Source organism: Suricata suricatta, chromosome 3 (assembly GCF_006229205.1).
Source record: "Suricata suricatta isolate VVHF042 chromosome 3, meerkat_22Aug2017_6uvM2_HiC, whole genome shotgun sequence".
Taxonomy (NCBI): domain Eukaryota; kingdom Metazoa; phylum Chordata; class Mammalia; order Carnivora; family Herpestidae; genus Suricata; species Suricata suricatta.
The window spans coordinates 150,791,776-150,806,893 of NC_043702.1; the positions used below are offsets into that span (position 1 = coordinate 150,791,776).

Sequence of the window (15,118 nt, forward strand, 5' to 3'; positions counted from 1 at the left end):
CAGAAACAGCACTCTGAGCCATTATACTTCAGCTTAGAGAGAATACTTGATTTGTCCAGAGTCTCCAGTAAACTATGCTTCTCTAAGTCATATTTTACTCAACCTTATATGTGCCTCATACTTGTCATGTGGGCTTTCTGTGGGGGCGAAACAGGAGGTGATGCTGTTAGACTGATGATTTCCTATGTCTGCTTGGGGTTTTGCTGAGCCCCAGTCCTCTCAAGTCCCCTCCCCCCAATTCTGGCAGAGATCCGTGTGTGTGTGTGTGTGTGTGTGTGTGTGTGTGTGTGTGTGTTGTGACAGCAAGGGGCTTATCAGACTCTCTGAGCTACCGCTGATCTGATCTGGGACACAGGACTGTTGAGATAAGCTAAGAGCTAGGAAGTGGTCATTGAAACTGCCCAAGGCGGGAGCTCTGTGTTGGGGAAAGGAGAGGGGGGAGCCTGATTTGGGGATGAAGGGCAAGGGCTGGAGAACTACTCTGTGTGGTGTTCTAGCCAGAATGGGGTTATTCTAAGAGTTGGGAGGTGGAATGGTGACTGTTTGTATAGATTTAGTCCAGGGCTTCTAGGCAGTGGTTTGGAAAGGGTTTTCTTACCCTGTTAATGGCAAACCAAAATGACCTTTCTCTTTTGCTGCCCCTCATTCCTATGTCCTGCTCTCAGGGTCTGAGGCCATGTACCTCCCATGGCTGTGAGGTTGCAGGTGGGGTGGGGGGTTCCTAGGCTTGCAACCGGGGTAAAAATTTTCATCCACTGGGCACCTAGAGTCCCCAGGTACTTTCCGCTGACTAATTCCATTGTGTTATTGCCTTAGTCATCTGAGATCGTGGACTGAGATGGGACGTAAGAAATGGGTCCTCATCTTTACAGGGCCAATCCTTTCTTATCCACTACTGATCCTTCACTGACTCTGTGAAGTCAGGGCCTTAGCTCGAGGACCCTGGGATATAGAGGCTGCCGATGTACATGAGGTCGGGGGTACATGAGCCCCAGAAAGGCAGTCAGAGAAAGGGGTTTTACACCTAGCCCTACCCTTAGCTGACCACATGACCTGGGGTCTGGTGCTCAGTTTCCCTAGACTTCATTTTCTTTCTTTTTTTAAATGTTTATTTATTTATTTATTTAGAGAGACAGAGAGAGACAGAGCGTGGACAGGGGAGTGACAGAGAGAGAGGGAGAGACAAAATCCAAAGCAGGCTCCAGGCTCTGAGCTGTTAGCACAGAGCCCGCCATGGGGCTCAAACTCACAAGATCATGACCTGAGCCGAAGTCGGATGCTTAACCAACTGAGCCACCCAGGCGCCCTGTTACATCTCATTTTCTAATTGGTCAAAGGAGATCCGGAACTTGGGGGCTTTTCGAACACTATTAAAGGCTCTCTGGTGGCCAGGCATTTGTGGTGGTAGGTGCTGTGACTCAGAGCTCAGTACTCCATGCTCCATTTAAATGCTGCTCCCTTGAAGGGGCTGAGCGTTTCCTTCTTCTGGCTCTGCCTCCACCGCTGCCGCCCTGTACTCAGAGGTCCACAGAGGACCAGGCAGATGAGGGCATGGGAGGTATGCCCAGGAGGGAGGAGCAGGGAAAGTCTGCCCGGTGCCACCTCCCTGCCCCGTGCCTGGCTCCCGCTGGCAGCCAGAGCCTTGGCCTCAAGCTGATCCTGGAATGTAAACCCCAAACAAAGCACATTCTTGGGCCAGGTCACCAGCTCCTGACCCTTGGTAAGGGAAGACAGGAGCCAGCATTTCTCTTGGCCCTGATGACATTAGCACAATCCCGTGCTGGGGGCTGTTATCATAAGCCTGGATTAATAGGCTGGCTGTCACCCACGGCTTATGAAAGGCCCAGTCCTGACCTATTCCTCTGTCAGAGCCTGCTGCAAAGGAAGAGGGGATCCAGCCCCTAAGCAAGGGGATTTGAAATACTGCTGATTTCCCGGATTGGATTCTTTGTGCCGGCCACAGGTTGTGGATGGGCTCAGAGGAAGAGGGAACATTGTAAAGGTTACTCTCAAAGTTGGTGCTGCCTCTGGGCTCTTTGATTTCTGGCTTCATTCACCTCAGTTGTCTGCTACACATCTATTCTATTCAGTTATTTGTTATACATTTAGACCTTGTGTACCCAGCACCCCGAGATGCTCTGGGTCTCTGAGGGTGAATGGCATTGTCATGGTCCTGAGCAGAATCTAGAAAGTTTTGTGTATGGGGGTGCTGTGTGGAGATGGTGGCTGCACTCACCAGGTACACAAGGGACAGGAACCTTGTGCAGAGGCCAGGAGGGGAAGCAGGAAGGTGGGACCGCCGTGAAGGGGCTCAGAGGCCCAGACTGAGGCTGGAAAGCACCCGAAGGGCTGGGGGATCTGAGAGGGGATGATAAGCTCTGTAAGGACACCTGGATTTCTTTTTTTTTTAAAATTTTATTTATTTATTTTGAGAGAGAGAGAGAGAGAGAGAGTGGGCAGAGAGAGAATCCCAAGCAGCTCCATGCAGTCAGCGCAGAGCCCATCATGGAGTTCGATTCCCATGAACCATGAGATTATGACCTGAACCAAAATCAAGAGGTGGATGCTCGAGTGACTGAGCCCCCCAGGCGCCCCAATGAGAACAATTGCTGGAAGTGCAGGGGCTCTAGCACCGATGCGGCAGGTGGACTGGAGGAGAGCGATGGGCAGCACAGCCACAGGGAGAGGCAGCCACGTGGTGCGGAGGATGGGTGCGGGAACCCAGGTGGTGGCCATAGGAACGGAGGAGAGGCCACCCTGAGGGGAGTGCGGAGGAGAAGAGCGAAGGCCAGGTGGTCATCTGTCCCCAGGGCTGAGCCGGCTTCCTGAAGGTGTTGGAAGCAGAGATTTGCAGTGAACAGAGACCAGGTTGGAAGGGCAGCTCCGATCCAGTCCCCTTCTTGCATAGAAGGGGACGACGGATCTGGATGGGGGAGCCTGGGAAAAGGATTTGTAAATTACCATTCCATTACAGATTCCCTTAAGAATGTGAGTTGCACATTTTCTGAACAGGAGGGAGGGTGCTCCAAAGTCCTCCTTGTAGCCAGAGAGCAGGGCAGGCCACCTTGGGAGGCAGTGCCCTGAGGCCACAGCAACACCCTCCTTGGCAAGGCTGACCAGAGGACAGCCCGGCTAGAGCCCAAGTAGGCCACCTGCTGCAAGCCTGGGGATCCCCACCCCCCTGTCTCCATATCGGGGCAGTGTGGAGGGTGGAGGGACGCCGGAGGGAGACAGACTTCTCTCAGAACCACCTAGAAAACTTATCATCTCTCAGTGTCACCTCAGGCATTAAGTCTTCAGCCACTTTCCCCCCTCTGGTCCCTCACCCCACTGACCCTCTGAGTCATTTTACAAATATTTCCTCTTTGGAGGGGGTTTTTGCATGAAAAACAAAGGAGCTGTCTCAGGAGTTAGGACAGGCCAGTCAGGCCAAATGAGGAACTGGGACTGAGTTTCTAGGAAAGTTTTCACAGTTCTTCCCCTTAAGGAACCATCCCTAAAACTCACTCCAGACCTGTTTATCCCGCCCTGGCTCTGTGCCAGGCATGAATTAGGTGCTGAGTCCGTGAGGGCAAGAGAGAAGGACCGGGTTTGCGTATTTCCGGAGCTGATGACAGCTTGTGGAAGTCACAGTGTCCCCATCTTTAGAACAGACTGGCCCCTGGGTGTAATATGGGGGTGCAAGAGGCCCTCTAGCCTTTGCGGCAAACCTGTGTAAAGGGTCAGGAAGAGAGACAAGCATAGGGGACCCTGCCCTGGAGAAGAGAGCCTGACATTGCAGCAGCTCACCTTCCACATTAAAAGGATTCTGAGAGGGGGTGCCTGGGTGGCTCGGTCAGTTGGGCATATGACTGCAGCTCACGTCATGATCTCACAGTTTGTGAGTTGGAGCCCTGCATTGGGCTCTGCGCAGACAGCTCAGAGCCTGCTTCAGATCCTCTGTCTCCAATCTCTGCCCCTCCCCAGCTTCTGCTCTCTCTATCTCTCTATCTCTCTCTCAAAATAAAAAAAAACATTAAAAAAATACAAATTAAAAAAAATAAAGGGATTCTGAGCCTGGGCACCTGCACCAAGTGTGTGTATGATAGTGTGAGTGTGTGTGAGGTGTGAGAGCACTTAACAGACATACATTTAGGTGTGAGCTGTGACTGGGTAAGTGTGTGAGGTGTGTGCATGTGTGTGTGTGTGTGTGTGTGTGTGTGTGTGCCGCACGAGGAAATGTGAGGTACGCTGTAAGAGACGTGGCAAGCACCAGGCATGTAAGTGAAGTGTGTGAGTCGTGTGAGCAAGATGATGATTATGTGAGTGTTAATAGACAAATGTGCACGGAAGGTGTGTCTGTGCATGAGCGAGGGGCATGTGGGTTTGTGAGGTAAATAGGAGTGGGTTTGTGTGAGGCCTTTGTGACCACGAAGCGTGTGTGGTGTGTGTGTGGGGGGGGGCCTGGATGGCCCAGAGCATGCTGGGTGAAGTCTCAAGCAATCCTCTGACATGAAATGTCAACCGTACTTGATCGGGCAGATCAAGAGATCGAGAGATCACTCGCTCTTGGGAAGAGGCACACGTTGGCCTCTGGGCTGCAAACAGTGGCTTCTTGGTGCTCTGTTTTGCACCATCAGGAACGTGGGTGCTGGGGGCTCTTTGAGCCAGGCCCGCAGCTCTCTGGGGAGCTCAGCGGGACGGGGATATTGGGGGAAACAGCCCATCATTTAAACCATGAAAACAAAGGGCCATCTCATGATGGAGAATATAGACTGTGTCTGAGTTAACACGGGACACTGGAGACATTTTGCCCCTGCAGCCAGCTGGCCTGTCATCCTCTCTCCAAAGAACATCTCTTTGCCCCGTCACTCCTTGCACTGTGGGTGGTGATGGGCGAGGCATCGCACTTAAGTTGGCCTTCTCCAAACCCTTCTTGAGGCATCAATCTGCTATGTGAGGTCTGCACAGACTTCACTTGCCTCCCGACCTCTTTTCACACCACTCCCCACTGCTGGGCGCACTCGGCACCCCAAGTCTCCCTCCCCTTGAGAGCCAGTTATGACAGCAGGCTTCTCCAGGAAGCCTTCCCAGATCAGCTCCGTCTTCAGGGAACTCTTGCCCTTCCTGCCTCACTTATCCATCCACTGCCTCCACTGAGTCGAGTCGGAACCCCCTAAAGGTATGTTGACCTCCTAACCCCTGGTATCTGTGAATGTGACTTTTTTAGGAAATAGAGTCTTTGCAGATGTAATCAAGTTAAGACGAGGTCATACTGGATTAAGACAGCCCTTAGCCAGTGACTGGTATCCTTAAAAGATGAGAGAAATGTGGGCACAGATACCCAGGAGAGAAGGCCGTGGAGACAGAGGCAGAATTTGGAGTCATGTGACCACAGCCAAGGAACAGCAAGGATTTTTGGAGCCCCTAGGAGCTAGGAAAGGGGCGAGGAAGCCCCCTTCCTTGACTTCAGATTTCTAGAATTGTGAGAGAATCCATTTCTGTTGCTTTAAGCCACCAGTTTACGGTCTTTGGTTTGGGCAGGTTTAGGAAGCCAATGCAAACGGCAGTTTTTATCTTGCCCAACCTGCCTGGGTCCTTTTATGTGCCCGCCTCTTTCTTTGCTCTGGCCTGGGTGCTGCCATGTGTTATTAACTCTGGAGCTGTTTAATTCCGACAGGAAGCTCCTGCCTCTGCAAGTAGCAAGTGTTTGATCTCGTCCATTGGATAACACCAATTCTCTGGAGCTGGAGGCTGTTGGCTCAAGGCTTTGGTCCAGTCTGTAGCCACCTGGGGGCATGGAAAGATGACTGACCTTTGTTGGCATTCCCCTTACTGCAGAGCCTGGAGGTGTCCTACTGCCGCTGAGCTGGGTTAGAATTTCCTTCCCCTCACTTACAAGTTGTGCCACCTGGGTCAGCCACAGGGGCTCTGAGTCTCAGTTTCTTCTTCTGTAAGGCGGGGGTTGGAAATGGAGAACCCTACCCCACCTCCCATGCAAGATCTCGGCCAGCCAGAAAGCCCAACGCAAGTGCAAGATATTATTGGGACAAAAAGCTGGAGGAAATGAAGCAATGGAGGGGAGAGACTTGTTTACTCTTTGTGGTCCCAGACCTTCCTGGAGTTTCGTTCCCCAGCAAATGGACCTTCGTCTGGAGAAGGCCTGGAGAGCTTGGTCCCCATGTTTTTCCAAGGACTCCAACCCAAATTGGTATTCTCATTTTAGATGGTGCCTTGGCAATTCCACTTGCTTCATTTTCCTTAGAAAAGGAACTTGGGATATCCCACAAATCTGATGGTGATGCTCATCTGCTTAAAATCCTTAATTTGCTCCCAATTTCTCATATGGATGAAATTCCTTAGCAAGATACGTGAGGCCTTTCTTGATCGGCCTGCCTGCATTTCCGGCCCCCAGAATCTCTGCGATGGGCATGCTGTATCCCAAATAAACCAAACCCTTTCTCCCAGCTGGCTTGAGAATGCCCCTACATCTCCTTCAACAACAACAACAGTAAGTCAGCTACTCACCTAAGATACACGAATCATTTTACTTACAGCGAGGGGTTCTTCATCTCATAGCGAGGAATTCTTTTGCCATTTTACAAATAAGGAAACAGACTCAGAGAGGTTAACAATGTATCTACAATCAATCAGCACACGACAGTCATGATTTGAACCCATCTCTCTTGCATCAAAGCCTGGGATCATCTTCTTCTGCCTGGCTGGTCTCCATCTTCTTTCAAAGTGCAGTTTGGGATTTTCTGGAAAGCTGCCCTGATGCCCCCAGTTCTCCGCTTTCTAGCCACCATGGGTGGGGTGCCTCTGGATTGCGCTAGCAAAGGCCTGACACTTATCTCATCAAATGCAAATGATGCAGATTTAGTCCCTTGTCCCCCTTCTAAGACTGCAACTGCCCAGAGGGCAGGAATGCCATGTCTAGTGCCTGGCACATAATAGGTGTTGAATGTCAAACAATGCTTTGGAATAGCCAACGGAATGAAAAAGCCAGAAGGGAGCTTTCCTGGGATATAAATGTAGGAATATTATATGCTCATTTCTTCTTCTTCTTTTAATATAGGATGTTTTTAAACGTTTAGAGAGAGAGAGAGAGACAGAATGTGAGCAGGGAAGGGACAGAGAGAGATGGAGACACAGAATCTGAAGGAGGTTCCAGGCTCTGAGCTGTCAGCACAGAGCTGGATGTGGGGCTCCAACCAAGAACTGTGAGATCATGACCTGAGCTGAAGTCGGACACTTAACCTACTGAGCCACCCAGGCGCCCCTATGCTTATTTCTTATTAGGGAGCTCTCTCTACTCTTTACTTGTTAATCCCCAGACTCCTTCCTTGGGAAAAGAGTTTCCATCTTTCTAGGCTTGACATGTGGAACCCCTTACACAGTACGGCACCGCCGATTTCCTTGCCTTCTCTGTGTGCTATTTCATTCGAGGCAAAGCAGTGCTGTGGTCACAGCTTTTGAAATCAGGCATGGCTCAGTCACTTACTAGCTTGTGACCTCGGACAAGTCATATAACCTCTTCGAGCCTTAGTTTTCTCACCTGCAAAATGGGAAACTGCTTACCTCATAGAGTTGATGTAAGGAATGGAGTAACTTGTGAGATGGCATCATCACAGACTGGGAAATGAAGACAAGAGGAGGGGAGGGACCTTTCTGGGTAGGAATGGTGACAGGAAAGCCAATGGGGGGGAGGGGGAGGAGTGAGGCCTGGAGTCAGGCCATCTCACCCCAGATCCTGAGCTAGTGGTTTACCACGGACGTCCCCTATTTCCCTAGCTCAGTGAAGCACCCCAAAAGGCCTCCCAGAATGGACCTCCATGAAGGAAGTCTTCGACAGATACCAGCTCCAGCTCTTAGTGGCCCTCATCGACTCTAGTGGCTAGTCCTCCATTCTCATAATGGGAGGGACCTTTTTCAGACTGGCTATACCCCTGAGGTTCTGACCATTTAAAAAGACTTCAGTCCCATCCACAGACCTGGTACTATTTTGTGTGCTTGGGAAGCCTCCTCCCCCAACACACACACACACACACACACACACACACACACACACACACACACACACACGGCTTTGGTTTCCTCTTGCAAAGGGGGGAGGGACTGCTGTTTGTTAATAGCTTTCTCAGGGAGGATAGGGGAATGTGCAGAAGTAACGTGTTAGGGGGAGACCAGACCAGGGCTGGACTTTGGAGTGACTCCCCTAACATGCTGTTCCATCCCTCACAGGATCCGTAGCTCCTCCAAGATCTTCTTCTAAAAACTGAAAAATACGGAGGTCTAAAAGCAATAGGAAGACCCCCCCTCTTCCCAGTCTCCTCACCAGAGGGCACCTGCAGCCACAGGATGCCTGTAGCCTGGGTGGGAAGGCAAGGCTGGGCCAGCAGGGGGCAGCACCCGTGAGGCCTGAGGAAGGGAGAACCCCCATGGCCCCTTGAAAACCCAGAGGCAGAGTCACTTCCCCAGGAGGCTCCCCTTCACCGTGATCTCTGGACAGGCGCTGCTCCTCCTGTTTCTGCCTCCTGAGAACGAACTCACCATCAAGTAGGAAGTGCAGACCGACGCCCCCCCGCAACCCTTGTGAGGCAGGTTTTTCTTTGTAGCCCCAGTGCTGGTGCAGCTTAAAAAAAATAACCGGAAATCAGAAAGAGGTGTCCTACAAGCTAAAAGGGGGGGGGCACGTCCTTCACATCAAGTTGATGAGTAATCCTTGTTCAACTTCAGGCAAGACGTAAGTGAACTCCAGCTGCGTGAATTGAGGCCAGACACGAAGATGTCAGCTAGCGAGCACAGCCCTTCCTAACACATCAGAGAGGAGTCTCAACGCTTGAGAAGGAAGGGATGTCTATACTGGGAGGGAGGTGATGGAGTGGGTGGGGCTTTGCCGGGGCCCTATTTAGTCTGAGCCTGTCAGAGGGAACTGTTTCCTGGGGTCCCCTCGACCTGTCAAGACACCCATCCTCCCACCCCTGCACCAGGTGCCCGAGAGAATAGGAATATAGATTTTAATTGTGCTGCTGCTGTTAACCAGAGTGCAGTTAATACAGACTTCATGGATTTGGATGCCACAGTGTAAATGAGAAGGTTCTGCACAGTAACACTCTGGGGCCATCAGTGACAAAAGGGTCAGGGAAAGGTGGCAGAAGGAGAGTGAGTGAGGAGAGGCATGAGAAGCAGAGCCTGGGCTGGGCATTGCCTCCCTCCCCGTTGTTACATTTCCATCAAGGACCCGAGAGGCATGGGTCCTTCCTGGCTGAAGCGGCTGGCCTAGACTAGTCCATGTGAACCTGACTTCCAATCCGGTGACCCCTGCTCCGAGACCAATTCTTGCTGAGCGGACAAGGGCTGAGGCAGACCCATGGCTGACCACCAAATCGGGGAGGGAGGTAGACCAGGGGAGAGGGGAGGGGTTTGGGACTCCATGCGAATCCTCTCCGTTTTCCATCCCAAGAGACCCTCACACTAGTTCAGAGCTGGGGAGAGAGCAGTTATCTTGGGCCCTGCCCCCCTCCTACCCTGGACATAGTAGTGTGTGGGGGGGGGGGTGTAGAACTCACAGGAAGGGGAGGTAGCAGGTACTCCTGAACCCTTCTCTGCCTGAGCAGTAAGGGAGGACTCTCCTCAGAGTTGAGCTGGCCTCCAGCTGGAGGCTGGCTGAGTCCTTGGAACCTCTTCCGGTTTCCTGGGATTGGTAGGGTTTGGAGGTGGAAGGAGGTCACTCAGAGCCCCAAGGCCTGACCCCACTAGCTGCTGACGGGAGCTGACATCAGGAAAGTCACCCAAACTGCTTTGATGAGACCATTCCTCTTGTCGAGAGTGGGCTGATCCGGACTGGGGCCCAGGTGCTGGGCCCGGGCACAGCTAGGAGTCAGAGACACACAGGGCTTCAACTGCATCGCTCAGACCCTGGTTGACGCCCCCCACGGCCAGGAGGCAGTTCTTGACGACAATGCTGGAGCAGGCGCAGCGGGGCGTGGGCATGGCGGGGAGGGCCTCCCACTTGTTCCTCCCGGGGTGGAACGCCTCTGCCGTCTCCAGGACAGTGGGCTGGTTTCCTGAAAGTGCCAAGGGAACCGGACCTTACAAAGAAGTCAAGCCCCCAGTCCATGCCCTGCAGTGCTCCCACCTCTGTCCCTCCCTCCTGCTGGAATCCACAAGCAGAAGCCAAGGGACCCCAGTTCCTGGGCTACAGAACTGCTCCCTCCCTACCCTGGGCCCTTGCTCTGGTCAGACAGCCATGTGACCCCTCTCTCCTTCTCTCTCTCTTTCCAACTCCTCAGGAGTAAGGCTTTCTTTCTCCAGTCTCTGCTTTTATCAGAACTTTGAGCCACTGCTGCTTCCCTTTGGCCTTTCACTAAAAAAACTGCTCCCGTGGTCTGGCTCACATTGAGCCCCTTTCCATGTTTGGGTATCCAGGGAGTAGATCTGGCCAGAGCAAGAGGACCAAGATAATCCTCCCCACGCTTTGGCCTCCAGGCATCCCCGGACAGGGCCCCAGGGCCCTGTGCTCAGCAAGCCTGTGTTACCGGGTTAGCAGCATATCCCTTGTGCTCTCTTGGCCTCAATTTTCTCCCTGTGTAAGGGGACAGAAAGACCACATTGGGGCCCCTATGTGAGTATGTGAAACCCGGCTGGGAAGAAGTGGTTTTGAATGATCTGGGATAAAGGGGTAGGCAGGCAGTGTGTAAGCAGCAACTACCTTCTCCTGCTCATGCACAGTGCCCACCGGCACCAGAATAAGCCCCCTCCTTACCAAGTCCTCCGGCCACTACGACCCGTCCACTCACAGAGCCGGCCACAAAGTCTGCCCGCCGCTTCTTGAGGAAGAAAGAGCGTTCCATCTTCAGCCATCCCCCTACAGGCCGTGGATCACAGCGGGACACATTTAGAGAGAGCATGAGCTGCTGACTTCCCCACGAGATACACACCGAGTCCCCATAGCTCACATCCTAGGCGAGTGTCCACTCCATCCACCCCTTGTGCTCAGGGCATAAACTCTGCCTCCTGCCGTTTGAAATGATGCACTCTGTGGCCTCTGCCCTCTCCCAGGCTTGCTGCCATCCAAGGAACCAGAATCCTCTACAACGAATCACCTTGTTCTAACCTCCCTTCTCAAGGTCGCTGAGCTGGAGAGGAGGCTAACTAGAGGCAGTGCGTGTGGGAGTCGGGATCCTTCATTGTCTGCGTCCTGGCTAAAAAGCCGGAAAAGCCCTCCCTCACCTGGCCCTGCCAGAATGTTGTAAGAAGATAAGATAGGTGGGGAAGGCTTTGATGAAAGTAACCAGCCAACCAAGAGGAAAGACTGTGACCCCAAGGGGACCCCTAAATGGAGAGGGCTGTGGGGACCTCTGAAAGGCTCACCGCTCGATCAGCGGCCTGGCAGGGTGGATGGGAGGGGGTGGTGGGCAGAGGGGCCATGGGCAGCGAGAGGCTGGTGCCCTGCTCACCCTGTTCCATGTCGAACACGTCCATCGTCCGGAGGAACTTGGGCTGCCGGTAGAGCCGACCCTGCCTCAGGCCTCCCAGGCTGTACAAGCGCTCGTCCAGGGTCACAAAGCTGGAGAAGGCCCGCTTGCAGGGGATGTTAGGGAACTTGGTCCAGGAGCGAGTCTCGATGTCAAAAACCTCAAAGGCGTTGACTGCATACTTGGACTGTCGTCCCCCTGGAGGCCAGGGGGGGGGTTGGGCCAGGGTAAGTCCCTGAGGACAGGGGCTGGGTTTCCCCACGGGCACTGACTGCTTCCTGTGGAAACTGACCCAAGGGAGAGAAGGAGGGAGAGACATGGGACACCTCCTTACCTAGCACGTAGATCTTGGAGCCTCGGAGGAAGGAGGTGGCGGCATATCTCGGGGTGGGCATGGGTGCTAGTGACACCCACATGTCCTTGAGCATGTCATAGTGTTGGAGGTGGTTGTGTGGACGGAGGTCCAGGCCCATCCCACCTGCCGCGTATACTCGGTAATCTAAGGAGAAAGGCCACACACGCCCCCGGCTCAGCTCACACACCTGAGGTAGGCCGGTCAGTAATGACCTACCCAGGCCAGGCCCCTCGGCCCCCAGCACGGAGGCCAGGCCAAGTTCCCAACCACTGCTGGGATGGGCTGGGGGTGATGGAACCATGAGAAGTCCCCGCCATGGTGCCGCCATGGTTGAGACTGGCTTCTCCTGAAGCCCTGCCAGGCCTGCAGGCCTTAGTCTTCCTTCACGTCCAGCCCTTGGCGGAGCCTCTCACAGGGGAGACGTGGTGGAGCTGAGGCCTGGACAACCCTTTGCAGGCCTTGTCCCCTCTATTTTCCTGCTTCCAGAGGGGATCCTGAAGAGGAGGAGTGGTCCTCTGATGCCCTCCAACAGCAGCCTGTTCCTTAGGCTCTCGCCGCCGCTTGGAACTCTCCAGACCCAGCAGAGGCCTTTGGAAACGAGGTCAGGCCCTGCTGCTGTTGGCCCTGTGGGACACTGGGCCGCCGCTGATTCTCTGTCTGCCATCCCCACGGGGAAAGGCCCCCCTCCTTCACACACCGGGGGCTTGTGGGCTCCAGGAGACAACGTGCACTAGGCGGGGTAGGCTTAGGGGCAAACGGGGGTGAGGCTTTGGAGGAGAGAAAAGCAGCCCCTTTAAGGAACCCTGCCGGGGCAGTAAGCAGGGCACTCAGAGAGGAGAAGCCAGTTGTCTCCCACTTTCTATTGCTCCTGGTTGCAGGTAGCCTTTCAAGGCACGTGTCTGGCACCGCGCATCAGAGAGGATGAGGGAGGCACCTGTGTTTCCTTCCTGCAGCCTATGGGAGACACAGCTTCCGCCCTCCCCCCCTGCAAGCCACTCTTCCTCCCAGGGACCCACCCCTGCCCAGGATTCTGTCTCCCAGTAGCCGGTTCTCACTGCTTCCAGCACTAGGAGACCTATTTTTCTTTAAGGGCATTGCAGGGATAAGTACTATCTCCTTCTACTGAGTACTACTTCCAATCTTACTGAAAAAGGAAAAAAAATTCCTCACGTTAGCCTGAGGCCAGGAGGCTGGCCTGCTAATATTAGGAGGACTTCCCTTACACAAGCTCCGCCTCTCCCTTCCTTGTGCCCCCGAAACACATGTCCAGCCGAGAGCCCTCATTCTCTCCACGTCACCGCTCTTGTGCCAGCTCTCACTCATCCCTTTGGGTTCTCCTGGGTGTCCCTGAACCAAGAGCACCGGCTCAGCACCGCCCATTGCCACCTGCTCACCTGGTTCACCATAAGCTCTGGAGATAATCCTTGTCCGTTTCTTCCAATAGATCGTTAGAGAATTTGGTAATCTGTGGCCCCAGCCTCTGCTTCAGTGTGTGACACACAGGCATGGGAAAGCTTATTAAGCTAACTGCTGAACCCATTCAATGCCACAGTGAAGAGCACAGACTCCATCATTACTCACTAGCTGTGTGACCTTGGGCAAATTATTTAACCTCTTTGGGCCTCACATTGCTTCTAAAATGAGGATAATAATAGCACTTACCTCATCAGATAGGTTTTTGAAGATCAAAGGGGCTAAAATCTATAAAGCACCCATGGTAAGGATTCAATAAACGTTCGTTCTGTCTTTCAGCACCATTTACTGAAGCCTGGGAACAAAGGAATACACTTTCCCTCTCTTTCCCCATGGGGCTCTGGGTCTTCCGTCCTTACTGAGAACTTATGAAGGCCTCACTGGCCATTACCCTAAGGAATTTGGGGTTATAGTGTCTCACTGGTCACTTTCACTGATCAGACTCAGACTTCTGAAAGTAGGGGCCAGATGTGCTGTCTCTTTCCTTCCTCCCTGGGACCTGGAATTGTGCCAGGGACAGAGCAGATGCTCCAGAAATCCCAGCTCCTGATCTACAGTTGAACCCACAGGCAAATGGGATGGTTTTGCAAGAGAGGGAGTGAGGGCTCCATCCCACCAAGGCTGCCTGAGCTGAACCTGGGGTCTTCTAATTCCTGTTGGACCATTTCCCATAAAACTCTTTGTGTTTCAGCAAAAGAGCTTTTGGAGCAACCCCCGCCCCAGCTCTGGGCTGTACCAGGCCCAAGGAGAAAGAAAGGAGGGGTTTTGAGGAAGTGAAATGAAGATCAAATAACCTCGTGGTCCGTGCATGCACACCTTGAAAACTGTGAACCTGGGTGAGATGCTGTAGAAACCAGGCCTCAGGAACAGTCTAGTGTCCATTCACTAGTATCTCTGAGACTAGGAGGCAGAAGCGGAGGTTGAGGGTAGTGGGAAAGGCCCCGGATCAGGGCTCAAAGCCCTGCTAGAGGGGCCCAGTGATGGTACAGAAAGGCCGTGGGCATCCCCAGGACCCCAAATGTGTGTCTGGAGGTGGTGTCCCTGAAAGGCAGATTTCAGGGGACCAGGTGCTATGGGTGGGAGGCTCTGTCATTCTGCGGAATGGAGGGTCTGCATGGACACTGCACAAAATCTCCAGCTCTCTTCTGGGACCAAGCCTGCCCAGCTTGCTAGGAGGAGCCCGGTGGAGCTGAATTCTGGAATAGTATGGAATTACTAGACACTTCACCTAAGGAGTCTGTTTTCCCATCTGTAAAATAAGGCCTGTGAGATCGAATGGGATCAGGACTGTGATAGTGGGCCCCCAACTCAGTGTTGGTTCCCGTCCCTCTCCCTGTGGTCCCCCACACCCTTCTCTCTTCCCTCCCTCAGCCCTGACCCCACTCGCCTTTGGCCGTGACAGAAATGCCCATGGCGGCCTCGCGCAGCACGCTCCTCTTCTTCCACTTTCCCTCATCGATGTTGTACATCTCCACGACCTTCAGGGGCAGCTGATTGGTGCCCACACCCCCGATCACCATGATCCGCTTCCCCAGGGCGGTGACGGCCACCCCGGCCCGGGCTGTAGGCAGTGGGGGCAGGGCGGTCCACTGGTCGGCCTCGGGAGAGTACACCTCAAAGCAGTCCATGGGGATGCCGTTGTCGTCACATCCCCCGATGGCATAGACCTGCCCCCCGGTCTCCAGCAGGGAGCAGTAGACCCGGCGGCTGGGCAGCGGCGCTAGGCGCTTCCACTGGAAGTCCTTGACGTTAGGCACCTCCATGGCAGCCCCGGGGGCCCCGCCTGCCGCGCCCCAGTGCCCGCGGAGCGCCACGGTGCCGCCGGAGGAGC

General features: G+C 53.7%; 1 protein-coding gene across 1 annotated transcript; it reads right to left on the reverse strand.

Moving 5' to 3' along the window:
• Positions 1–8,983: 8,983 nt before the first annotated feature.
• Positions 8,984–15,050, reverse strand: KLHDC8A (kelch domain containing 8A). The gene is made up of 5 exons (XM_029933166.1): positions 14,675–15,050; positions 11,794–11,958; positions 11,442–11,657; positions 10,748–10,849; positions 8,984–10,049 (listed from the first exon to the last, which is right to left on the reverse strand). Exons 1-5 carry the CDS (start codon positions 15,048–15,050, stop codon positions 9,856–9,858), a joined length of 1,053 nt encoding a protein of 350 aa, XP_029789026.1. The 3' UTR covers positions 8,984–9,855.
• Positions 15,051–15,118: the final 68 nt, after the last annotated feature.

What these genes read in the sequence shown, in the direction of transcription:
- KLHDC8A (XM_029933166.1), bottom strand. Translation starts at nt 15,050, where the DNA reads ATGGAGGTGCCTAACGTCAAGGACTTCCAGTGGAAGCGCCTAGCGCCG. An exon ending in CTCCAAGATCTACGTGCTAG is followed by an intron (nt 11,658 to 11,793) that starts GTAAGGAGGTGT and finishes CCTGGCCTCCAG; the next exon opens with GGGGACGACAGTCCAAGTAT. An exon ending in CGTAGTGGCCGGAGGACTTG is followed by an intron (nt 10,050 to 10,747) that starts GTAAGGAGGGGG and finishes TGGCACTTTCAG; the next exon opens with GAAACCAGCCCACTGTCCTG.